Consider the following 27,637-nt stretch of genomic DNA (forward strand, 5'->3'; position numbering starts at 1 on the left):
GAAACAGATGCTTGTATAAGTGGGATGAAACAGGAGGAGGTCGAGGTTCCCAAGACGTGTCGTGTGTTGTGAAACACCTTAAGGAGTACACAAAGACGTACAAAGAAATAACTGCATATTCTAATTCATGTACAGGACAGAACCGTAATTGTAACTTGTGTTTCCTTGATGAAATTAGTGTAAGATCCAGAGACGACAGTGGAAGTAATAAACAACAAATTTATTATACCTGGCCATAGCTACCCGCCTTATGATGCAGACTTTGGACTTAAGCATTTCATTGTTTGCATAATAAAGAACGACGGCTTTGTGTCAACAAAGGAGCTACTAGACAGCACAGTGATCAAGGAAAGGCTTACTGATTGGCATCTGTTACAACTGGCTGCAAGTAAGATGGATGTAATTTAAACGGGCAGTGCCATTTTCCATGAGGTTTAAATCAAGTTTCCGTCAAACTGAAGAATATCACGAGATGGATTTTCATAAGCGCACTTTAGGCACACCACTTCAAAGTCATGCATCAGTGACGCAAGGGAGACTTTAAAAGACCAGGAGGACTGTGACAACCGAAAAGAAGGACATGCTTGATCTAAAATTTATTCCTTCTGCATATCATGAATTCTTCAAGAACTTGCCTATGAAGACATCTACTCGAGGTTCAAATTCCCAGGATCAGATTTCGGACATGGAAAACAACAAACCTGTATTTACACAATGTATTTGAAGTTAAAGTGGATGACCGATAAATGAGTTCAGTGCACAAATGACGAAACTCCTTTCGTTTTTGTTTAACAAGTCATTTCCTATATGACATTCTGTTTTGTTAATATACTTAGAGAGACTTCGTGTATATTATCCTATATTCATCAATACAAATAAATAATTAACATTAATAATTGTGTATATACTTCTTAAAGAATGCTCCTCTTACTCAAAACTATTGTAGGAGGCGTTACACAACTTGTGCTCTGAACCCCCCCCCCCCCTTACACACACACACACACACACACACACACACACACACACACACACACAATTCTCAACTTACCACACCTTGTCATTAACACATTTAATTTAGGAATATAATAGAGGGAAACATTCCACGTGGGAAAAATTCCTTGGTGCACAGCCAGCACAACTTGGCACAGTGTTACACCGTCCGGGTTATCCGGATACTTCCCACAGACACCAACCGATCAGAACTCTGGAGATGGGAACTTGCCCTTCAACATATCCTTTCTTCCCGTTACCCACCAGGTCTCAACCTCCGCTAATTTCAAGTTGTCGCCGCTCATACCTCACCTGTCATACAACATCTTTGCCTCTGTACTTCCGCCTCGACTGACATCTCTGCCCAAACTCTTTGCCTTTACACATGTCTGCTTGTGTCTTTGTGTGTCTATATCCCAGGTGGAATGTTTCCCTTTATATATATATATATATATATATATATACACACACACACACACACACACACACACACACACACACACACACCTGTCCCTTTTTCCCCCCTAAGTTACATCTTTCCACTCCCGGGATTGGAATGACTCCTTACCCTCTCCCTTAAAACCCACATCCTTTTGTCTTTCCCTCTCCTTCCCTCTTTCCTGATGAAGCAACCGTGGGTTGCGAAAGCTTGAAATTTGTGTGTGTGTTTATTGTTTGTTAGTGTCTCTGTCAACATACCAACGCTTTCATTTGGTAAGTTACACATTTAATTTATTAATTTATACAATATACTTTACCAGAATCTGCAATGTTGCTCATTGCACTATCAACTTGAGCATGATGTTTTATGAAATAGGGTCTAATAACGTTGCGGTAAATAACCATAGAGCCATTTGCCTCCAGTGGAACAAAGCACCATATGAAGAACATGCACTGGAATCAGAAGAGAACCAGAATAATAATATGTAAAAAAATCGAATGTACTTACTTTTCTTCAGCAACTAATTTATGTCAACTATACCTTTAGAAGCCAGTAAAATGGAAACCAGTGCACTAGAAGTCCAGAGAAAAACTCTGTCACAGAGAAAAGAGCAAAAACTACCCAGTATGTAAGCCACTTTGTGTCGTCATCTTTCTGCGGAGTCTCCAGTGCTTTTATTGAACGATATGCAGGATACACAAATCCGATCAAATTACAATACAGCTGAGCACCATATCCAAATACTAGATAAAAGCCAGTAAACACCAGACAACCTGAAACATTCAGCGTTAATTAGAACCTAAACAACTTATTACATCTGAGAAGTTTGAGAAATCACAAGTAGTGGCTGGAGAACTGGGAAATGAACAGATCATTTTTAAGGAGAACACAGTACCAGCAAGAATACGGCTTCACTGGAAAGAGCAACTGTAAAAACACATAACTTATAGGAACTTACTAAATTAAGTAATATATATCCTATGATCTCTCTGTTTTTCTTGTGGTGATTCACTAGTGTACTTACAGATATACAACTGAGTTACTGTTTCCATTTTTGCACAGTATTTTGACAACTGAGTCAAAGACTTCTTCAGGTGATGCAAATTTTTCTGTTTTTAAGTCCAAGCAGCAACTATACAACTTGCAGCACCTGAAGATGACTGGGTCAGTCGTCGAAATATTGCACATTGATAGAAACAAACTGGTTGTACACCCGGAAGAACACCATTAATACCTGTCCTATTGTGGGAAAAAAACATTAAATAGTAGGATCTGAGGAAATATTTATACTATTGAACATGAAAATTGAACTGTGACAAATTACCACCCACAGCTGTTCTCCAAAGCATTTTCTGCTCTTATCAGTCAAGTCAAGTGAAGAGCATGCAAATAGTTACCCAACTCACAACAATCAGATAAGAACCTTTATTACCACCTGCTTTCTGTCTCGAGCTCAGCAAACACTCCCACAATTGTGGCAGAAATGTTCACAGAACATGACGCAAAACTGCGTTATCATTTGAATCATAAGCAAAGAATTTGTAAGACAACTGTACATAAAAAACAATACAGTTTCTATTACTTTTGGGATGGTGCAAAATATATTCTGTTCTATACTAATCTAATCCATTCCATTCCCCCCTTCTAAAGAGAATCCTGTAATGCTCAACCATAAAAATAAATATCAAAATTACAACTGAACAGATGCAGACAAAAAAGGTAAAAAGATTCACACAATTATGACATTTAATGCTTCTCATAAATGTTTTGGTGAGGCCTTATCAAATCAGAGTTTAAATTTGGCTATATGTTGAGGGATAAGCTTGTGATATTCATGTGATGAGCCTGGTGGGTGGATAAAAACACCACAAGGGTTCTAACTAGCAAGTTACTCTCCGCAGCTCCAGCACCAAGAACTGTGCACGCTGGTGTGCAGCTGTGGACATATTTTATAAATCTGCCCCAGACAAAGAAAGCAAGAGCAATAATCGAGTCCAATCTCTGTCCTGCATTTAGACAGCACTTGGTAAATGTTGCATTTTTACTTGTCATAATCATCACTGCTTCGTATTCTTCCTTAATTGAAAGGCAAGTTTCACCGAAACAGGATACAAACGCCCCCACCACGATGGTAAACACTGATGACAAATCTCCTTTACAAGCCATCAAATGATGCTATAACACACGTTCACTGAAACAACTACATTATTGTCCGTTAGCATATGGCTCAAATGGACACAGATAACATTTTAAGCAACTTTAAGATTGTATGAATTGGATCTTTTGATGTTTTGACCCCCTCCCCCTTTTTCAAGATAATTGTTTCTGTTTAACAACCAGTACAATAAACAAACTTAGAATATTGTTCACTTTAAAAATGGACACAGGAGTGCCCATGAAGTAAAGTTATAAAAAGTTATGCATCTATAAAGAGAGCTCTGGCTGACACATGTAACAAATTATATAGCCATACATTAGCAAAAGATCTTTCCAACAATCCTCCAATATTCTGCTCCTACATTTAACTACTTATTGGGTTGAAAACTTCAGTTATTTGACAACATGTCTGGTGCAAAATAGAAGAGAGTATAGAGAAACCAATGCCTTAAATGTATTACTGAAGAAATAATTCATACAGGAAAACAGTGTGATGATATTGTGCGACTGCTACACAGAATTCCAAATAAATGACATAGAAATGAGCATCCCTGGTGTTCAAGTGCAAACTGAACCACAACTTTCCAGAAACAACAAATCTGCAGCCAGACACTGTAATCATCTTGACAATATTTCTAAAGTCCATCTGGTCGCCGTATTCAGGTGAGAACGCTATTTGCTATATCTTATCGAACTAATTGCTGAATTATTGTTAAACTATTTGTATAATCCAACTGTAGACCTGACAATAGTATTATGAACTAATTTGAAGTAACTAAGTCACGAAGCTCTGATGAAACTCTAAATGTGTTAAACAAAGAGAAACCTGGTGCACTGATCCTTTTCTTAGCTCTTGTTTATCATTAATCTCCCTCACATCAAAGAGAGAGAGAGAGAGAGAGAGAGAGAGAGAGAGAGAGAGAGAGAGAGAGAGAGAGAGAGAGAGAGAGTGGGGGGGGGGGGGGGGGGACGAAAGTGTAGAACCAAGACCAATAACCTTAATGCCTGTCTGCAGCAGGAGACTGGAGCATATTAAATGAGTTTCCTAGTGGACAAAGATTCTGTCCATGAACACTGCGCATTTAGGAAGTATTGCTCATGCTAATCACAGTTCACCCTGTTCACACACAATACTCTTCACAACATGGATAAACGCCCACAATTAGAATCTATATTTCTACATTTCTGGAAAGCATTTGGCAGCGTCCTGCAGACCATTAACAAAGGCACAATCATACAGAAAAGGTTCTCAAATAGGTGACTGGCTCTAAGACTGACTGGTAGAACCTGGCACAATTTCATAGATTGAGAGAGCTCACGAGAGAGAAAATTGTCAGGAATACGGCAGGGTTGAGTGATAGGACACTACCTGTTCATCGTGTCTGTAAACAGGCTGTTGAGGAGGATGGGGAGCAATCTGCCTGCTAATAAACTTTTGCACAGGAAAATTTCATTTTTGAGTAACTAGGCTGGTTCAGGATACTTACAATTTTGATCTGGAGGTGATTAATGACTTTTGAATTTTTGAACATTGAAAAATAGTGTGCTGGAAAGGTACAAGCCAACATAAATCTGCTGAAAGAGCAATGGTAACTGGAAGCTCTGGGTTGGAATCTTGGTCCAGCAACAATTTCAATCTGTCAAAGTTGCAGAACATCACAAACACCATTGCAGAGTGGAATATTCATTATGGCAGTTTGCTTTGAACGTCGACAACTGTAAGTTAATATGCATGGCTAAGAGAACATTCATATCATGTGATAATACAGTACTAATGATACACTTAGTAGTATGGATATAGCTATGAAGTTTACCAGGAGGACTTTTTATGCCACAATGGCTAATGATATGACAGCTATTAAGCTTTTGCATTTGCATATGTTGAATGCTGTATATGTGGAACTCCTGCGAGTTATGAATGTGTGCAACGTAACTGGTGGGCAGTTGTGCATGCCTAACCTTCAATGGAGGTTAGTTGGTTGGTTGGTTGGTTGGTTGGTTGGGGTTGAAGGGACCAAACAGCAAGGTCATCAGTCCCTTGTTTCAAAGGTGGTCCATTTGGACAGATCTATATCTCAGAAGAGCCATAACGATATGAGGTAAAAGGCTAAAAAACATGGAAGTGCAGTCGTGTTGTCAATAGTAAAAAACCAAGACAAGAAATATCCCACTGCTGATACAGAACAGGGAAGACACTGATATTCAAAAGCGTTCAACTGCTACAGTGTAAAAGCGCGTATTGTAAAAGGAGACTAACCAAATCTAAAAAGCGATAAAAACAGAGTAAAAGGGAGAGAAAAGAGGCTCTTGGCCAGCGAGGGGAGTCAGGAATCCCCAAACACAGCTTACAGCGGGAGACACCCCAACCCTCACTGCCCTGCCCCTACTCCGGAGGGAGATTAAAAACTTTACAACTGAAAATAAAAACCACTTTCATGGAGGAAACTGAGAACCAGTTCAACCATCCGGAAATTGATTGCCAATATTAAAGGTAAAGTGCAAGGGAGTCTGTACTTAGAATGCAGAGCCGAAAGAAAGGGGCATTCCACCAATATGTGGGTTATGACTGGAAGGCTCCACAACCACAAAGTGGGGATGGCTCATTATGCAAAAGAAAACCATGGGTCAGCCTGGTATGGCCGATGCAGAGATGATACAGGGTGGTCGAGTCCTTTCGAGAGAGGCGGAAGGACGAACGCCACGGGACAGGTGTCACTTTAATCGCATGAGGTTTATTAGACAGGGAGATAGCCTCCCAGGAGTTGGCCCATGACTGTGCGAAGTGGGATTTGATATGAAGCCATAAATCTGCCGCAGGAGGAGTTACAGGCAAGGGGGTAAGTGACTGCTCCCCCAGCCAATCAGCAAGCTCATTACCCGGGATACCCACATGGCCAGGGACCCAAAGGAAGTCAACGGAACAAGCAGCATGGTGTAGATGAACAAGATGGTCATGGATGGCCGAGACCAAAGGATGGTGGGAAAAACACCAGTCAAGAGCCTGAAGGCCACTCTGAGTCCGTACATAACAAAATGCGGTCGAGTTGGGACTGTTTAATAAAGGTAACTGTCTAGGACATTGCCATCAATTCCGCAGTAAACACCCCACATGCAGTTGGCAGGAGATGATTTTCCATGCCAACAGAGGATGTGAAGGCATATCCCACACGACTGGCAGATTTAGAGCCATCAGTGTAAAAAAACAACAGCATCCCAAAACTCCCATAAAATGCGGCGGAAAAAACAACGGAACACCATCGGGGGAACGGAATCTTTTGGACCTCGGTGGAGGGGCCGAGGGATTAACCAAGAAGGGGTGTTGGGAAGGGAACGTGGCAGACAGGACAAAGAAGGAAGCTGAAAATCACGGCGAAGAGACGCAAGGCAGAGCCCAACCGGTAAACCTGCCCGAGGGCGGGAATAAGGTGGGCGACGTTCTTGGTGGGAACAGGATAGAATAGAAAGGATGAGTGGGAGAGAAACGGACAACGATTGCATAAGAAACCAGAAGCTGGGACCGCCAAACAGAAAGGGGGGGAGGGGATCCCAGTGTCAACCAGGAATCAACAGGGCTAGCAGGGAAGGCACCAGTGGCCAAATGGATACCACGATGGTAGACCGGATCCAGCTGCCGCTCTGCAGAGGCCATCGGAGGGGAACTAACCCAAATGTAGAAATCATCCACAAACAGAGCAGGGGGTAACCAAAGGACCCACGGAGGCTACTAGTCCATCTATAGCAATAAGGAAAAGTAGTACACTCAATACAGAACCCTGGGATGCCATTCTCCTGGGTCCGTGGAGAACTAAAAACAGTACCAACCTGAACCCAGTATGACCGATGAAACAGGAACTGGCAGATAAAAATCTGGAGTGGGCCCCGAAGACCCCACTCATGAAGTGTAAGAAAGATATGATGGCGCCAAGCCGTGTCATAGGCCTTGCGAAGGTCAGAAAATACTGCAACCAAATCACAGCACTGGGAAAATGCCTGCTGAACTGTGGATTCCAAGCGAAGTAATTAATCGATCGGAGACCGTCCCTCTCGGAAGCCACACTGGTAAGGGAACAACAGATCTCGAGATTCAAGGACCCAATTGAGCGGACAGGCTACCATCTGTTCAAGTAACTTGCAAACAATGTTTGTCAGACTAATTGGCCAATAGCTTTTGACAAACAGGGGGTTCTTACTAGGCTTAAGGACGGGATCCATGATGCTATCCCTCCACTGAGAAGGGAAGTCACCCTGGAGCCAAATACAGTTTAACACTTGGAGAAGACGTTGCTGTTGTGGAGCAGAGAGATGTTGCAGCAATTGGTTATGAATGGAGTCTGGGCCATGGGCCGTATCATGAGAAGAAGAAAGTGCGGAAAGAAGTTCCCATTCAGTAAAACGTTTGTTGTAAGATTCTGACTGACAAGGGGTAAAACATAAGGCAGAAGCTTCGGCCCACTGCTTCTGGTGCAGGAAAGTAGCCAGATAGGAGGCTGATGCTGTTACAAAATGGGTCTCAAGATGTTCCGCGAGAATCAACGGGTCCGTGCAAAGGCCACCCGCGAGGTGAAGGCCCGGGAGGGTAGACTGCCCATGGCAACCTTCGAGAGAGCGAAATGTAGTCCATACCCATGGCATAGGGACCATAGAACCAAGGGAAGAAACAAAGCGTTCCCAACACACCCGTTTGCTCCATTTCATTAAGTGACAGGCTTTAGTGCAAAGGCGTTTAAAGGTAATTACGTTGGCAAAGGATGGGTGCCTCTTAAGGTGGTGCAAAGCTCGACGGCGATCACAGATGGCAATGGCGATGGCAGTACTCCACCACGGAACTTGTCGGCAGCGAAATGGTCCAGATGAGCGTGGGATAGCAAGGATAGCAGCGTGAACTATCGCATTAGACATATCACATAGGACATCATCAATACAACCTGACAAAGAGGGTGAAATAACAACCTATGCAGTATATAGAGGCCAATCTGCACATTGGAAAGACCAACATGGTAACCTGTCCATTGGGGAGCGGGAAGGGAGCAAGAGGATCAACAGGAAATGGCCACTATCGTAAAGGTCGTCGTGTGGCGACCAGTGTAATGAAGGGAGAAGGGAGGGAGAAGAAAGAGAAAGATCAATGGTAGAAAAGGTACCATGGCTGGCACTGAAATGAGTAGGGGAGCCATCATTAAGAAGGCACAAGTCATGGTCGCAAGAAACTTGTCTATGAGAAGACCCCGACTAGATGCAAATGCACTGCCCCACAAGGGATGATGAAGTTTCTGACGAAGGGCAGTTAAGGCAGCAGGAGGGAGATAAAGACTGCAACTGTGACCCCAGAGTCCAGTTAGACACTAACAGCAATGTAGTTTGAAGAGGACTCCACGTGCTAGCAATGTCCATACAGACCAACGTACAAACTCCACCAGAGGCCCGCAGGGAGCCAAAACGATTTCGATAGAAAGCACGGAACCCACAGAGGATTGGTGAGTGATCAGTAAAATGAGATTCCTGCAGAACCACAGAAGCTGCAGAGTACAACGAAATAAGGGCTGCCAACTCCAGAAGGTGACAGTAATATCCATTACAATTCCATTGCATAACTACCGAATAATGATTCAAATTGGGGGTGAATAGGCTAAAGCCAGCCATGCCGCCAGGTCACCATCAGTCACCAACAAGGAGAGGGCGAAATCCATGAACAGCAGGTCAGAGTCAGGTTGTGAAGGTGGGGACGGGACCTCTGGAGACACCAGAGGCTCCTTGTCCCAGGACTTATGTTTCTTCTTCTTTTCTGTTTGAGATTGATGAGGGCTGTGCTGCAAAAAGGAGCCAGCTGCAGCAAGATCTGGAACAGAAAAAGAGTAGGCGACGTGAGGGCCCACAGACCGTGGTTCTCGTGGTCGCCGTGTGGCAGCAGACCTTTGGCCTGGAAGGTGCCGGGAAGGGGGTCCCGGGAGGGGTGCCCTTGACCGGCAGACACCGAAGAAGTGGGACACTTCTCCGGCTGGGGAGGGGGAGTGGCGCCCGGGGGGGAGGGTGTGGGAAACGCAGGGGAGGGGGGAGGTGAGGGGTGCAGGACTGGGATAAGCAAGGGAGAGGAAGGGATGAATATGTAACTAAAGCATAGCTTGACATCACTGACACAGGACGAAGACGCACGTACTTTTTACAAGCCTTAGTGTAGGATAGACAATCAAGGGACTTATGCTCCTGTATCTTCTTTTCCTTCTTATAAACCGGGCAATCAGGTGAATGTGAAGAATGATTACCATGACAATTAACACAAACAGGAGGCGGAACACAGGAACTCCCCTCATGGAGGGGACGTCCAGAGTCATCACAGAGGGGCGTCTGAACAACGGGAAGACGTGTCCAAAACGCAGGCACTTAAAACACCTCAGTTGGTGGGATGTACGGCTTCATATCACATCGATAAACTATTATCTTGACCTTCTCAGGGAGGGTATCCCCTTCAAAGGCCAGGATAAAGGCACCAGTATTAATGCGATTGTCCTTTGGGCCCTTCTGAACATGCTGAACAAAGTGAACACCCTGCCCTCCTAGATTGTGGTCATCAGTTTGAATGAAGATTGGTGGTGGTGGTGGGGGGGGGGGGGGGGGAGGGGGGGGGGGATGGGCACAGGAATTGCGACAAGATGGTCACTGGTACAAAGGGCCAAAGACTGGGCAGCTGAAGCAGTTTTGATCAACAACGAACCCAACCGCATCTTTCTCAGAGTGTCCACTTCACTAAACTTGTCCTAAATATGTTCCACAAAAGAACAAAGGTTTGGTATTGGTGAAAGTATCCCCATCAATCCTGGTGCAAACCAGATAATGGGGTAAAGGTTTCGCCCCTAACCGATGAGCCTGACCCTCCTCCAAGGGGGTAGCCATGGAAGGGTAGGCCAAAGGGACAGAAGATGCAGCACGAAAAGAATCCTTTTCATTCAAAGAGACAGCTGTAAAAGAACGGCCAGAGTTCTGGACCCATGTGTGTTTCATTTGCATAATGTCTGCCCTGATACCAGCCACTCCAATCAGGGGCTATCCCCACAGGCACCACCCAGCCACAGCAAGGGCACGGTGGCCATTTCCAGGAGTTCCGATGCTCCAGGATGACAAGCAACCACTCCTAGGCTTACATGAGGTGGTCACAGCTCAGGTATCAGAAGTGTGGTCCCTGGGTGTTCAGGCAGCTCAACCAAAAGGGTATATAGCGACCTCACCACACAGGCTGGCTATCGTGCTGGCTATGGGCCCTAGCATCAGACAATGACGTAAAGGAAAAGATGAAAGGAAAGAGGAGGGCACACGCCGGACACACTAGGTACAGCGCTCTTCTCCAAATGGCTCACACTACGGAATAGAAATTTAGTAATGGATGTCAAACCCCAGAGGGAGACCACAGAATGTCAAAAGGATGAGGTAATTAAGCAACAAAACCAAAGTGCAAAGCCAACATAACCAGGAGGATAGCGGGGTCAACATAAACAAGGACACCAAGGGAGGGAAGGAGCAAGGGCAGGAAAGGAGGGGAAGGGAAAGGAAATGTAGCCCGTGAAAGAAGGAAGGCTACAATAGCTCGGAGCCACACACACACACACACACACACACACACACACACACACACACACACACGAAAGAACCGTGAAACCCCCTGGGGAGGGGGGTTCAACGGAGGGACTCCAACCTCTACCAGGATGCTAGTCACCGGGCCTGTCCTAAAAGCTCCCAGCACCAGGCGGACGCCACAGTGGTGCACTGGGTCAAGTGAATGAAACGCTGAGGGTGCCGCCAAACCATAAATCAGATTCCCATAGTCAAGGTGGGATCAAACAAGGGCTCTGCAGAGCTGCAGCAGCATAGAGAGATCTGCACCCCAGTTGATGTTGCTCCAGCAGTGGAGGGCATTGAGGTGCTGCCAGCCCTTCCGCTTAAGCTGACGAAGGTGAGGAAGCCAAGTCAATCGGGTGTCAAAAACCAGTCTTAAAAATCGATATGTCTCCACTACAGTGAGTGGATCGTCATGAAGGAAAAGTTCTGGTTCCAAATGAACAATATGATGTCAACAGAAGTGCATGACACACAAATTTGCGGCTGAAAACAAAGCTGTGGGCTACAGCCCATGACGGCCTTGTGGATGGCTCCCTTTAGGCACGACTCAGCAACACCAGTACTGGAGGAGTACTACGAAATGCAAAGTCATCTGCAAACAGAGAAGGTGAGATGGACAGCCCTACAGCTGCTGCTAGACCATTAATGGCCACTAAAAATAGACATATTCAATACAGAGCCCTGCAGGACCCCATTCTCCTGGATAAGAGGGTACTATGGGAGGCACCAACTTGAGACACAGAAAGTACTGAATAACAGGAAATTTAGACAAAAATCGGGAGGGGGCCCCAGACCCCCCCCCCTCCCCCTCACATAACGGGGCAAGGATATGATGTCACCAGGTCATGTGTAAGCTTTTTGTAGATAAAAAAAAGACGGCAACTAGGTGTTTGCATCTGGAAAAGGCTGTACAGATGGCAGACTCGAGGGACACAAGATTATCAGTGGTAGAGCGCCCCTGGCGGAAACCTCCCTCGCATGAAGCCAGTAGGCCACGTGACTCCAGAACCCAACACAACCACTGGCTCACCATATGTTCTAGCAGCTTACAAAGAACATTGGTGAGGCTGATGGGCCAATAGCTATCCATATCAAGTGGGGTTTTATCAGGTTTGAGCACTGGAATGATGGCGCTCTCCCACCAATGCAATGGAAAGACTCCGTCCCACCAGATCCGGTTGAAGATGACGAGGAGATGTCGCTTGTAGTCGAACAAGAGATGTTTAATCATCTGACTGTGGATCCAATCTGGTCCAGGAGCTGTGTCGGGGCAAAGTGCAAGGGCGCTGGCTAGCTCCCACTCTGTAAATGGCACATTATAGGGTTCACTGTGGCCGTTTGAGGGTGTGAAAGGCTGGAGGATAATTCGCTGACGCAGAGGACTGAGTGTAGTGCTCGGCAGTCGTGTTTGCGTCGATAGATACCACGCCATCGATGTCAGCGCCAGGGACACCTGCTGGGGTCTGGTACCCAAAAACACGCCTGACCTTCGTCCAGTCGTGACATAGGGCACCCAATGGTCGAGATGTACCTCTCCCAACACTCCTGTTTCTGTCTTTTTATAAGCTGGCAAACGCAGGAACGGAGCCATTTAAAATCTATTAGGTGCTCCAGGGGAGGGTGCCGCTTATGTTGCTATAGAGCTCGCCTACACTGTTTAATGGCTTCGGCAATTTCTGGCGACCACGAAGATACTGTCTTTCACCGGGGGCACCGTGAGGAAAAAGGGATCGCGTTTTCTGCCACAAAAACGATCGTTCTGGTGACCCGCTCACGCATCACATCAATGGTACCATGTGGGGGAGATTCAACGGTGACAGCAGAGGTGAATGCTTCCCAGTCTGCCTTGTTTAAAGCCTATTTGGGTACGTGTCCTTGGGCATGATTGCTGGGGGAGTGACAGGAAGATGGGGAAGTGGTCACTACCACACAAGTCATCATGGGCTCTCCAGTGGCCAGACGGGAGAAGTCCCCCTGGGCTGCAAAGTGGTAAATCAACAGCCAAGCCAAGTAACTGCCATGAGTCTCACTGAAGAGTGTGTGTGTGTGTGTGTGTGTGTGTGTGTGTGTGTGTGTGTGTGTGGAGGGGGGGGGGGGGGGGAGGCAGAATTTAAGAGGCAGAGGCAGAGCTGTGACAGTAAATTTTCAACGTCTCTACCTCGGCCAGTAAAAGCACAGTGCCACCCCGCAAGCGGTTATGGGCGTTAAAATCTCCCAAAAGTAGGAAAGGGTTAGGAAGTTTATGAATCAGTGCAGCCAATATGTTCAGTGGTACTGCACCATCTGGAGGGAGATATACATTGCAGTTATTCCCTGCGTTGTCTGTATCCTGACAGCCACAGCTTCAAGAGGAGTTTGAAGGGGCATAGGTCCACTACAAATGGAGTTCAGGACAGAGACAAACTCCACCTGACTATTACATTCGCTACGGTTCTTGTAATATCCCCTATAGCCGCAGAGGGCAGAGGTCCACATTGTCGGGAACCAAGTTTCCTGGAGGGCAATGCAAGTGTAAAACTTGAGTCACCATAGCTCAGCCAGATGTGGGGAAAAAACTGCAGCAATTCCACTAGAGGATGATGATATCATGAGGCTGGGAAGGCATGAAGTGCTCAAGGAGACAGTTTACACCTCAGAGTCACCTTCTGCTACCGACTGAGTACCCGTTACATCAACACACATTGTGCCCAAGGATCCAGCGAGATCTAGGTCCTCAGGGGATGCCAGAATCTCCACCTCATCCTCAGACACAGAGCTTGTAGGTAGCTGTGGTAGGGATGCCACCACAATGTGTGGGTTCTTGGGAGTCGTCTTCTTTTTGGGTTTCTCTTGCTGCTCCTTCCGTTTTTCTGGCTAGGAGGGCTTCAGGGAGTCAGTCTCAGTGACTGAGGAGGACTGAAGCCCAATGACCAGCTACCTGTTGCTGCTTCAGCCACTGGCAGGTATCCGCTTTGCCACTGATAGGAACCTGGAAAGGGAGTGACCCAAGGGATCCCTTCCTAGCGAGAGCGGAGCCAAAGAAGACTTACTCTTCTAAGAGGTTGTCATACACACAGGACGGAGGGATTCAAATTTCCTCTTAGCCTCAGTGTAGGTCAGTCAGTCCAGGGTCTTGTATTCCATGATTTTCCTCTCTTTCTGTAAAATCCTGCAGTATGGCAAGCAAGGTGAATGACGCTCTTCGCAGTTGACACACTGAGTATTGGGATGGGAAGGATGTCCACAATCTTGACAGCTGCCACTCTAAGTACAGCGGGAAGATATATGGCCAAACTTCCAGCACTTAAAGCACCGCATCAGGGGAGGGATATAAGGCTTGACATCACAATGGTAGGCCATCACCTTGGCCTTCTCAGGTAATGTGTCACCCTCTAAGGCCAATATGAAGGCACTGGTGGCAATCTGATTATCCCTCGGACCCCAAGGGCGATAAACTAGAGCGCAACTCGTCGTCTGACTGCGAAAGAAGGTACCTGTGGAACATGACATCCTCTACCATATTTAAGATGTTTTGGAGTGTGACGGTAACAGAAACATCCCCAGTTTGTCACAAGCGAGTAATGCCCGTGACTGGGCAGAGGATGCTGTTTTTATCAACACCGACCCTGACCGCATTTTAGACAATCCATCCACCTCCCCAACCATGTCCTCTAAAAGCTCTACAAAAAACTACGGCTTCATCGACACAAAGGATTCCCCATCAGCTCTCATATATACTAGGTACCAGGGTGAATAAGATTCACTGCCATCCTTAGCCTGGCTCTCCTCCCATGATGTGGCCAGTAAAGGGAACGATTTGAGGTCATACTTCCATGCATTAAATTGAGCCCTTGAAAGTTTAGAGACTGCTGGTGGCTGTTGACCACCAGCAAGAGATGAACTATGCTTCAAGGCGTGTCATCCATCCTGATGCCACCCACTCCGACCAGGGGCCCTCCTCACGGGCACCACCCAGCCACAGCACAGGCCACCTGGCAGGATGGCTATTGCCAGGAGTCCTGAAGCCCCAGGGTGATGGGCATCTACTCCTTGGCATATGTGGAGAGTTAATGACACAGGCATCAGCAGAGTGATCCCTGTGTGGCCAGGGGGCCACAACCAACAGGGTACACTGTGGCCCCACCACAACGGACTGGCTACCGTGCTACATACCAGGTGCAAACATGTCCATTATCATCGTCAGTGCAGAAAGTGATACTGCACAGTGGATGGAGGAAAACACACCCAGGAGGGTGATCTCACCCAATGGCTGGAGAATGAGCACAGTACAAGTACAGATCTATGTTGACGAAGGATGCAAGAGGTCTCGGCACACAATGGACACGATGCAGCATGTAAGGTATCCTTCCACAAGTGGCTCACTCTTCGGAAAAATTTGGAAGAATCGAGGTCAAACCCTGCAGGAGACCATCGCGTAAAGGCCGAAACGTGCGAGACTCCTTTTAGTTGCCTCTTACAATAGGCAGGAATACCTCAGGCCTATTCTAACCCCCATGGATGAGTATACCTAGCATTATTGGCATGGCAATGTTTGGCTTTCCATCTGGAGGCATTCCTGGTTTGAGAAGCCTAGGCTTGTCATTCAAGATTTTTGTTTTTAACTTCTTATTTTTGCTGTCGCTTGTCAATTGGATTTTGTGCTCCAGAGAAAGGCTTAGCCATCATATTGCATTAGATTTGTATCAGATTATTTTGTTTGGATCATGTCTAATTTAGAATATAAAAATGAAATCTTTCTGTTTATTGTATTTTTATTTGGGTTTTGGGTGAAAATTACATAGTGGACCCCTAGCCCACACTTACTTGCATTTTTTATAGTTCATGTATGATATACATACATAATTTGCATCAAAATACTCACTGAATACTTTTCCATAATTTACTGTAGCTTTTCTGAGTTAAGCACGCACATTTAGTTTTTACGATGAGAGGCGGATTAAACGTGGCGAACTGTATTAAATACGGCACAAGTATAAATATTACGCTAGGCTACTGGTCGATCTGTTACCGCGACCTTTATTTGGAATTCACAGTTATTGGCATTACCAACTCTCAAGCAGATTATCACACCCCAAACTAACTTTACCTCGTGGTACGCTACAGACTGATCTGTCATCATAACCAAGATTTCACGGAGTAAATTCTTGGTACTGCTTGGATCAATTTGTGCTTTTGTGGTACTTCAGACGTAATTAAATTAATTTCAGATACCAGTATTTTGCAGATTTTGTTGGTATCAGAGTTCATTTTCTCTATTTAAGTTTATTCAGGTTATGCAGATTTTTGAGGATTTTGCTTGCAGTATTTTCATGCAAGTTTTTTGGTATGTACTGAATATTAAATTGTCTGCTATTTTGTTTGTCCTTGCCTCCCCTCACCAATTCCTATGGTTGTCCTTTAATTTGACGTTCTTTTTCAATTAAGTACATTGTGTAATTTTTGTCTGCTCATGTCTAATGTGTGACATCACTGTCGCCATTTCATGTAAGGGAGAAACGGTGGTATCCACCATCTTAATAATGTCATGCATCAAAGCTGACAGGTGGTATCTTAACGTTTCAGTAGTTCCAGGTTGACTCAAACAGATCAATCAAGTATCTAGCTGTAATGTGGCAAAATGACTTGCAATCTACATCTACATTTATACTCCGCAAGCCACCCAACGGTGTGTGGCGGAGGGCACTTTACGTGCCACTGTCATTACCTCCCTTTCCTGTTACAGTCGCGTATGGTTCGCGGGAAGAACGACTGTCTGAAAGCCTCCGTGCGCGCTCTAATCTCTCTAATTTTACATTCGTGATCTCCTCGGGAGGTATAAGTAGGGGGAAGCAATATATTCGATACCTCATCCAGAAACGCACCCTCTCGAAACCTGGCGAGCAAGCTACACCGCGATGCAGAGCGCCTCTCTTGCAGAGTCTACCACTTGAGTTTATTAAACATCTCCGTAACGCTATCACGGTTACCACATAACCCTGTGACGAAACGCGCCACTCTTCTTTGGATCTTCTCTATCTCCTCCGTCAAACCGATCTGGTACGGATCCCACACTGATGAGCAATACTCAAGTATAGGTCGAACGAGTATTTTGTAGGCCACCTCCTTTGTTGATGGACTACATTTTCTAAGCACTCTCCCAATGAATCTCAACCTGGTACCCGCCTTACCAACAATTAATTTTATATGATCATTCCACTTCAAATCGTTCAGCACGCATACTCCCAGATATTTTACAGAAGTAACTGCTACCAGTGTTTGTTCCGCTATAATAAGTAATAAGAAGCAAAGAGCAGATTAGATCAGTTGTATGGTAGGTGACTGGCTGACTACAGGTTACCAAGAAAGTTCTAATGAAGTGTAGAACATCTGTAAAGGATACTATGTAAGTGTAAGTACAAGTTACTTTTGAGTACTGCTAAAGTGATTGGAACCCACATCAGGTTGGATTAAGGGAAGACTTCAGCAGGACAGTGTTAAGGAAATGCTATATGGGCTTAGAAGGATACCATGCAGCAATCTGATTTCTCTAATTTTTTTCTATTTGTATTAAAAAATGTGGCAGAACTAAAATATCAGTCACCTACAATAGTTCAGTGCGACTATCAAAAATTCTGAAGAGAGTCGACTTCGAAATTTTCTGAACATCTTCAATTCACTAAAGGTAGCACAACTTATCGAATAGCCATGTGGCTATGTGGTTGGAAGCTAGTCTGCCAGTACAAGTTTTTGAAAAAGGGAAAAAAAGAAACCAGACTAGCATTATTTTTTTTTAACCTTTACGTATCTTGCACATAACAAAAATGCTCATAGAACATGCAGTTGTTTAATATTTGCATCGGCCAGAAGTCTGAATGGCAGGTGAGCATTCTACCACAGGGCCAACAAAGTCCACCAAAAATTGTCCTAACTTTAGCAAATTACTGCCATTAAGATAACGAAGTCTATTTTCTCACAAATTTTTTGTGGTTGCATCGAAATGCTTTGAGTGATATTTGAGTTCTGAACTTTATACACCTTAAATAAAAAAGATGACAAATCTGACTGCTATGTAGTCTCCTCATTATATGAGAATTGTTAGAAGGAAGAAGACAACCTTGTCACATAATGCTATTGATAAAGTTTAACAAATCAGCATTTACAACAGACTGCAGAACCATTCTACAGTTTCCAACAACAATCTCACAAAAGAATTAAGAACAAAATAAGGAGATTACTGATCCTACAGAGGAAAACAAGAAGTATTTCACTTGCTGTTTGTGCTAATAGAGGGGAATTGGAAACTTTACTGTACTACAACTTCGGGAGTATCTATGCAGGTATTGCTATGGGGAACACTGTAATCCAAAGCAGGACACCTCTGGAGCTTTGACTGACAGATCTACAGCCTTGCATTTTTGGTTATGTGGATGATACCTTCAGTAGAATATACATGTCACATTACAGTGCATCAGTCTCAGAAGATAGTTCACATACCACCCCGAACCCCCCACTTACCTCTTGCATGTTCCAACTGCATTCGGTTCACAGAAGGAAGGGGGAATAAAAAAAAAAAATGGTGTGATCCTATTAAAGCAATAATTTGTCTAGTTCTACAATCACTGTCATTTTATGAGGTGACAGGAGAAGTAAGTTACTTGACTCTTCTTAAAATACACACAATTTTAACAGCACACATCATAAAGCGCAATGTTTATCTCTTACTGTCTGCTACTGAAGATCTTTCTTTCTTTTGCAATTACTACGCAAATCTGCAAAGCATCTTCTCTACCAATTCTACCAATCCAACACTGCAATAGTCCCAGACTGCCGAGCAGTACTGAACAATTTGTTTAATATGAAATTGTTAACCTACTTTCTCCAAAAGTGAATTACATTTCCTACAAACTTTTTTGACAAAACTAATTCTAATATCTACTGTCACTAAAATTAGATTTCTGTGGTAATTTAACTGTAGGTCACTCAGGATGAACAGTTCCAGATATTTTACAGTTGCAAATGTTTCCATTTATTTATCACCAATAGTTTAATTGAACAGTAAAGGTTCTTTCAACTTATTTATGCTAGGGATAGCTGCAACATCCTGCACCAAGCATCAACACTGCTGGTCTTCCAAAATGTCCACTACCATTTTCTGAAATAGCAACATTCCTATACAGAATGTCAAAGGAGGATTGGTCAGTAATCGGAAATATAATAGGAACAATCATTTGAAGCAAAAAAAGTCTAGTCAACATGGGCTCTAAAATGCACAAGTTAAGAGCTATGAGCACTATCTCATCGTCGCTACTGCGAACCGCCTCTTCTACTGAAGTAGTTCTCATAGCTCCTGTGTTATGCATTTTAGGGTCCATTTTTACCAGACTTTTTTGCTTCCGATGATCATTTCTGTTCTACACCTGAATACTGACCATTCCTCCAGGGACACCCTGTAGACAACAGCATCATTCAAGAACAGCCTCACAGAGGTTCTGACATTATCCACAACATCATTTATATACATGACTAACAGTAAGTGTCTAACAACATCCCCTTGGGGTGCACCAGAAGCTATTTTCACATATGATTTTTCCCTGGACTTTGATTAAATTACAAAGAAAAACTAATATTCCACGTGCTATTATTTTGCTACCTAGGTGATAGTGTGGAATTGCATTTAATGCAATAGTCATCAAACTCTTTTGCTCAAGAGCAAACACCGACATTGTGGAGTGGCACCTAAGGTGGTAACATAATTGAATTACATTTTCTTATTTTCAGAGTATTGAAAGGTGATCTGTTTTAATCGTTAAAAACCATTAAAAAAAGATAGCATCAAAAATTTATTTAAGACTATCGGTTTCAACAGTCACAACTGTTATCTTCAAGTCTTTAACATCTTTTTATTGTAAAAGATGTTCATTTACATTGGACCTCACACACAAGATGTCAAGTGGATAAAACATTATAAATGTCCATCGTTGTCAAAATATTTGAAATAAAGCACCTTGTCCAAAAGGCCATATATATATATATATATATATATATATATATATATATATATATATATATATATATATATATATATATATATATATATATATATATAGCTCACAGATCCTTGTTCTGAATAAGCATCTGTAAGCAGTCCATGCACACACTGCCAGACAGAGCTCTCATCTTCTTCTTCCTCCTCCTCCTCCTCCTCCTCCCCTCCCCCCCCCCCCTCAACAAGCGCATCATACTATCCCTCCCCCTGCCCTGCCCCACGGACCGAGCTGCTGGAGACAGTGGTTATGCAAGTGTGAATTTGTGCACATGCATGTGTGCCCTTTTCTGAAGGGAGCTTTGATTGAAAGACATATGTTTAACAGTCCATTCATATACAGGGTGCGTCAGAAAAATGTATACACACTTTGAACTGTCATAGACAATTTATTTCCCATTCTACAAGATTAAATATCTGAGAGAAAGTAATGTTATGTTTCTTCAACAGGTGGCAGCAGTGGCAAGGAAGTAACTGCAACATGGCTGACATGCGTTTGAGCTTTGAAGTGCGGAAGCAGATAATTAAGTGGTACTGGAAGTTTGAGAATGTAGCTGCAGTTCGAAGACAGTGGAGAAGTGAGTATGGTACAGAATCACATTCAAGGTTAACAATTGCACGTCTGCGAGAAATTCGAAATTCTTGGAACAGTGTGTGACGTGCATAATGGTCAATCAGGGTGACCTCGTACAGCTACAAGTGATGATTCCACAACTGCAATCTTGGAACTGTTTCAGCGTTCACCTCAAAAATCTTCAAGTGCTAGTAGTGTGCTACGCATTCTGAAGAAAGATAAGTTGTGTGTGTACATTCCAAAGCTGGTGCAACAGCCAAGCGACGACGATACAGATCGAACGTTAGAATTTTGTGAATGGGTTCAGGAGACGGTGAGATGTGAACCGGGATTTATGGCTAGCATTATTTGGTCGGATGAAGCCCAATTCAGACTCAATGGAACTGTCAATAGGCACAATTGTGTGTACTGGGCTGATGATAATCCTCACATTACAGTTGAATAGGCTGTGAATTTACCTGGTGTAAATGTGTGGTGTGGTTTATCTGCAAGGGGACTCATTGGGCCTTTCTGCTTTGAAGGTACTGTTACTGGAGAAACATACCTAACAATGCTTGCTGACTCCATATTCCCTGCCATTCGTGCATTATACAGTAATGATGAGTTTTATTTCCAACAAGATGGCGTCCAGCTGCACTATCATAGGGACGTACAAGCATACCTGGATCACAACGTGCCAGGCCAGTGGATAGGATGCAAGGGGACCAATCAAGTTTCCTGCACGCTCTCCAGACCTCACGCCACTGGATTTCTTCTTATGGGGCACAGTAAAAGATGAGGTGTACAAATGTAAACCATGTAACCTGAACACACTTTTGAATGAGTTTCAGGTGGTGTGCGCAGAAATCTCATTGGACACTTTGGTACAATGTACAGAATCAGTGGCGACTCGTACTCAGAAATGTATTGATGTTGAAGGCGTTTGAACATTAATCACATTTGCAAAGTACATTTATTTTTCCAATTGAATTTTAAACTTTCCATTTCCAGAAATTTAACATTGTAGAACGGGAAATAAATTTTCTATGACGCTTCAAAGTGTGTGTGCAATTTTTTGACGCACCCTGTATCTATAAATAATAACTTTGGCTTCAGAGATTTTGAATGGTAGCTTCTCTTAATCTGTTAGCAGTTCCTTTGACTGCTTACACTTCAGTTCTCGCATCATGGTTGCTCAAAACCGCATGATAGTGCACTGGTAAAGTTATGGTTTCAGGTTTTGTCAATTACTTTTTAATGGTATCAAATGCCCTATCAGGAACCTTGTACCTGTGACTCCAGATTGATAAGTAGTGAGCTACTTTGCCGAATACTGATTATAAATGTGTACCACAAGCAGAAGGTATTCACATTTAGCAAAACTCGTTTTTGTAGATGTTGAGGGGGGGGAGGGGAACGCACCTGTATGAAATATTAAATGGGCAAAGAGATAGTTTTCATAAAACCTGTATCCTGAAACAAATTCATCTCATTTAGAAGTACACAAATACATATACAATTCATTTTTGCAAATTTTGTACTAGTTGAGAAATATGGAAGAGTGTCTTCAAATAGTAACAGACCAGGGGTCGACCAAAAGTTGCAATTCCACCCACCTGCTTTGATCTGTGACATAACTGTTGCGTGATGTCATGGTACATAAACTCACAGTTTTTGAGTTGGATCATGTTTGTAGATGGTATATTTATAGTATTTGATGGCACATGCTTGTTTTGAATGTTTATGCTTCAAAGCTGCTTATTAGATACATAAGTGAGTTATTTGATGTACGAGTTGAGTGCGTTAAATTGCTACTGGATGACGATGATTGATGATTTGTGGGGTGCTCAACTGTGCAGTCATCAGGGCCCATATGCTTTCCCAACCTGAACACAGTGCAATCTCACCACTTTTCATGAAAGATTCAATGATGAGGACAACACAAACACCTAGTCCCTGGGCAGAAAAAAATCACCAACCCGGCTGGGAATCGAACCTGGGACCCTGTGATCCAGAGGCAACAACGCTAGCCACCAGACGAGCTGCAGACAATTGCTACTGGAAAAGTTTATGCCAGTTTGCTTATGATTACTTTGATTTTGCTTGGCTGGTGGATTCAAGTTTGTGTTTGTAATTATTAGTGCTGAGTTTTTCTTGTGATTGGAGATTTATTTATGTATGTATTTATTTTTGTCAGTCATGGATATGACAAATTCTTAAGTAGGTCACTGCTTGTTGTAATGGGAGAAGACATATTATTTATGGTCAAGTTCCTACAGTTATTTAGACTAGTTGTGGACAATATTTGTTTGTGTGTATGGGTCATTCTGTAAGGTCTTACTGGGGTGATGTGACCATTTCAGAATTTAGTCACATTCAATACATGTACACCTACATGTCTCAATAGTAAACCCACCAAATAGAACAGTCCTAACTACCAATTTTTGAGAAATACAGGTTTGATGGCTTAAGGATGTGCACCTGATCTTTAGTCAGGCACCAATTCCACATTTTCAGAAACCTACTACTTGGTAATAAGTTAACCTACAGATCTCAATTTAAGCAACAAGCACTTCGGCCATTAAGTTGGTATAATGCATCACTAAGATTTTCTTATGAAAAATGTTTCAACAAACACTTTCTCCATCTTGTGCTTTAAAATTTGTGACTCTAAAAAATAGTTTTGAACAGTGAAACAGTACAGACCTCAGTTTGTGCAATGTAACTCTTTAGTCCTACTATTAAGCATAAAAAATATTGAAATGCATTTTGCATTGAGGTTAGTAGTTCTTACTTTCACTTGAAGCTGACTCCATCAGAAGAATGTCAAAATTGACTTTGGGTCAATCCAAATGAAGTGGTCCAATAAAAATTAAGTTGGTTGCTTGACCATTTTTAAATATTTTAATTTCTTATATGTGATTACCCTTTTTTTACCTTTTACCTTTACTGAATGGCGGCCATTTTCGTTTGTAAGTGCGCGACGATGTTTCAGTTTAGAGACGTTAGCAAAAAATATGAATATCTCTGCACTGGGTTAAGTGTCCTCTACAACATTGTCTATTACACAAAATACTCTAAATTCAAAAATAACCAGTCAACATGACCTCCAAAGTTTGGTAGACAAAATTTTCAAAAAGCCACATTTTTAGGCCCAAAAATAACAAACAATGAGTGATTTATGAGAGTATTTTTTTTCCTATGGTTAGATATCATACACTACTAGCTCCATATAGAGCAAGAAAACTTACAAATGTTTCCTTAATTTTTTATGAATTTTTTAAATTTGAAAATTTTCATGTTTTGTAAAGTTTGGGGTTAGTTACCTCAGGTGGGACTGAATATAAAATTGTGCTTTTTTTACAGTTTGCACACCCATACGATAGCAACAAACCATCAGAATTTCAACTTGACATCTGCCTGAGCAAAAGATATGAATTTTTGAAAATGAGGAGATAATGCATATTACTCTACAACTGATATGGCTGTTACTTATTCATGTGTGATATTGGCAGAATATAATCAATTATTATTGAAATAAGGTACTGAATTATATACAAAAAGTGGAACCATCACTGAAATTAACATTTATATTATTTTGACATACTTAAAATAAATATTTTCGATTAACGTTCGAGATGCGACCATTCCTAAACCTGGTGGTAAATGTTAAGAACACTTATTGCTTCAGACAGCTTCTATGATATAGAATAAGACCTCCCAGTTGCTGTGGAAGTTCAAACACTGAAAGTTTCCTTAAAGCATTTTTCATTGGTATCCAAAATATGTCTCAAGCAGATTTCCTGAAAGATGTTCTTGGGCTAGCAGGATGGTAAAAATGCACAAAAATATCATTGTTTTCCAAACTCATTTTTTCAACCTCTGCAAGTCACCACTGTATCATACACACATGCCACTATGTCATTCAATGTTAAAGACAGATGTAGTTTTACTGACGCAATGATCCTCAAATTTCAGTTTCTGGTGTTATATAACATTGAACTAAGTTTTCTGCAATGCCAAGGAATTTGTGGAAATGCCTTGTTCCTTTTATTGCTATACATTTTTCAAATCTTGTTTGAAGTGTTATTTTCATATGCAGAACCATTTCTTTCTTGATCAGATCCATCACGTGCATTTTTACCATCGCAAGCTGCAAAAAAGTGCCATTCAGCCTCCAACCCAAAGTCTACTTTGTGGTTGCACAGATTTGAAAAATTCTTTTTGTTCTTATACTAACCACCACTTCCATCCGAAAAGTACATCAGCTTCTCAACCTTGGGAAAATTTTCTTTTATGTAATTTATTACTTACTTTTGAAACACATGTGCAGCCAAAGTGTTGGGCTCGAAGTAGTGGCTTATAATGCAAATTGAGGATCTGGAAACATCATCTTTCTCATTTTTAAAATAGAGAATAAATGGATGCACTGTTGCCTGGTCATTTGCCCAGTAGCACCCTTGTATTGCATCCTGAATCACAAATGTAAAATTTTCTGCAAAATCAGATAGTGACTTGAGTTTTTGTAAGTTATCAAAGATTCCAAGTACTCTTCCTGAGATTTAACCACTTATCATTTCTGCCCTGTCAGTTGTAACCCACTGTCTGAAGGTAATACTGTCTGGCATTTCCACATCATATCGTGAAACAACTCAAAAACGGTTTCCTTACCAGGGCATTTATTACACAAACTCATCATGCAGTCATAACTGTTAGTGCCACAGACCATTAAATCTAGTATCTCTTAGTTAAGATCACTGAGTTTTGCAATTGCAATCATCAGTTTGACATTTTGATTATATAAACAAATATGGAGTGTGTCCCTGAGGATCAAGCAAAATACGCCACTTAGGGCGGAGGTTACACAATTGTGACCTTCCAATTTTGCATTTGGGATGAGAATTTTTGAAAGCTACATTAAGTTCATTTAAATTTGACAGCACTAGTCGTTTCTGCTTTGTTACTTTAACTCCATTTATAACACCTCTTTTGCTGTATTTGCAACCTGGGCACATTCTGCTGTGTTCATCTTCAAAAACTGCTGGATCTTTTTAATTGTTTCTTCAATTGTACCTACTCCTTTCTTCTTTCCTACAACTGGAAGAATGCCTTGCTCTTTCACTAATTTTCGGGTTAGTTTAACCAAATGGTGAGAAACATTGAATTCATGAACTATTTTTTCTCTTGTCCATGAGTCAGGGAGCAAACTTAAAATTTTAATTTTTCCTCTTTAAATGTCACTGAACATTTTTAATTTCTATATCAAGCTCAAATATTCAGTGTCAGATGATGCTGGTGGTAGGTTTTCTTCTTCTTTAGAAATAATGTTGGTATCTGTATTGTTAAAGCGTAATTCCACGTCTTTTCTAATTTTATCTGAAATTTGTTTTACATTATTTTCAATAGCAGTAACAATTTGGGCACAAGGAATCAAATTTCGTTTCACTTGGGAAGCTGTTTCACTCTCACATAACAAGGACAAATGTTCAAGTTTTATTTCCCTCAAACCTTTAGTAACAGGCTTATTATGAACTTTAAGTAGATCACAGCACTTTCTTCCTAAAATATGGTTTTACTTCAGAATATATTTCTTCTCATGATACTCGCACACTGATGTTACAGAAGAACTTACTCAAAATTTAAACAAAGCTTGTCTAACTTCAAAGTCATTGACATTTTTCAAGTTTTTTGAAACTTAACAGTAAACTGTTTTATGACACACTTCACTTGCTATCTGTCCAACAGAGCACTGTTCATCCATGTTATTGCATTCCAGTTAATCTCATAAAGTCAATTACAAATTACACACAGAACAATGCACATAACACATTCTACACTCTTGATGAAGTATGTACATCTACTCTAACAGAAGTTTCAGAACAGACTGCCAACAATGCCACACCCAGCAATATAGTACTTTATTGACAATACACCTAAACGTAAATGGACATTTTTATTGCCATAGAACAAAAGTGAAAGCTATTGTTTAATATTGCATTATCAAAAATAAATGAACTAAATGAACATTGGTTAATAGTGTTAACTAAATATATATCACAAATTTTATTACAATGAAACAAACCATATAAATAGGCAATAGCCGTAAGATCAGTTTTAGAGTAATGAGTGTACGATATCTAACTATAGGAAAACAAAAAATACTCTCTCATAAATCACTGCTTGTTTGTTATTTTTGGGCCTAAAATGTGGATTTTTGAAAATTTGGATACCAAACTCTGGAGGTCATTTTGACTGGTTATTTTTGAATTTAGGGTATTTTGTGTAATAGACAATGTTGTAGACGACACTTGTCTAAAAACAATCGTGTCAATTGCAATGTTGTAACTTAACCCAGTGCAGAGATATTCATATTTTTGCTAACGTCTCTAAACTGAAACATCGTCGCGCACTTACAAACAAAAATGGCTACCATTCAGTAAAGGTGAAAGGTAAATTTTTTAAAAAACTGTTTTGAACTGCGAAGCAACAATCACTGGACCACTTCATATTGATTGAGCCCTTTGAAGTTCTATGGAAAGGGGTGAGGGTGTTATGTAGACAATTTGATCTTTTTGATCCTTTGTAAAATGCTTTCATACCAGGCAGTAATCTTCGATGCGAAGAAGAATATCCTAACCCACTTTATTCACTGCCAAAGAATACAATAAAAATGTCACTTGCACATAACATTCACGCTCATCACTTCAGAGAATTGGAAAATAAAAGTTGCGGACGTTTTCAAAAATTGTTCCTAAAATATACAGGGTTGACCTGCAATCAGGAGTAAACATGTGAAAGCTGAAAAAGGCATCGGTCATTTTTTTAAGTGCATGTTTTTTATTTCAGTGTTACACATATTTGCAAT

The 27,637-nt window shown here is 42.0% G+C and overlaps 1 protein-coding gene across 1 annotated transcript in view; it reads right to left on the reverse strand.

Moving 5' to 3' along the window:
• LOC124796241 (receptor expression-enhancing protein 6-like) overlaps nucleotides 1-27,637 on the reverse strand; it is a 59,287-nt gene that overhangs the window by 20,725 nt on the left and 10,925 nt on the right. The window contains exons 3-4 of the mRNA XM_047260331.1: nucleotides 1,973-2,205; nucleotides 1,749-1,884 (exon numbers count right to left, since the gene is read on the reverse strand). Coding sequence (XP_047116287.1) covers nucleotides 1,749-1,884; nucleotides 1,973-2,205 — 369 coding nt within the window. The remainder of the gene's footprint in view (nucleotides 1-1,748; nucleotides 1,885-1,972; nucleotides 2,206-27,637) is intronic.

The sequence above is a fragment of the Schistocerca piceifrons genome, chromosome 4 (genome assembly GCF_021461385.2).
Source record: "Schistocerca piceifrons isolate TAMUIC-IGC-003096 chromosome 4, iqSchPice1.1, whole genome shotgun sequence".
In the NCBI taxonomy this organism is placed as follows: Eukaryota; Metazoa; Arthropoda; class Insecta; order Orthoptera; family Acrididae; genus Schistocerca; species Schistocerca piceifrons.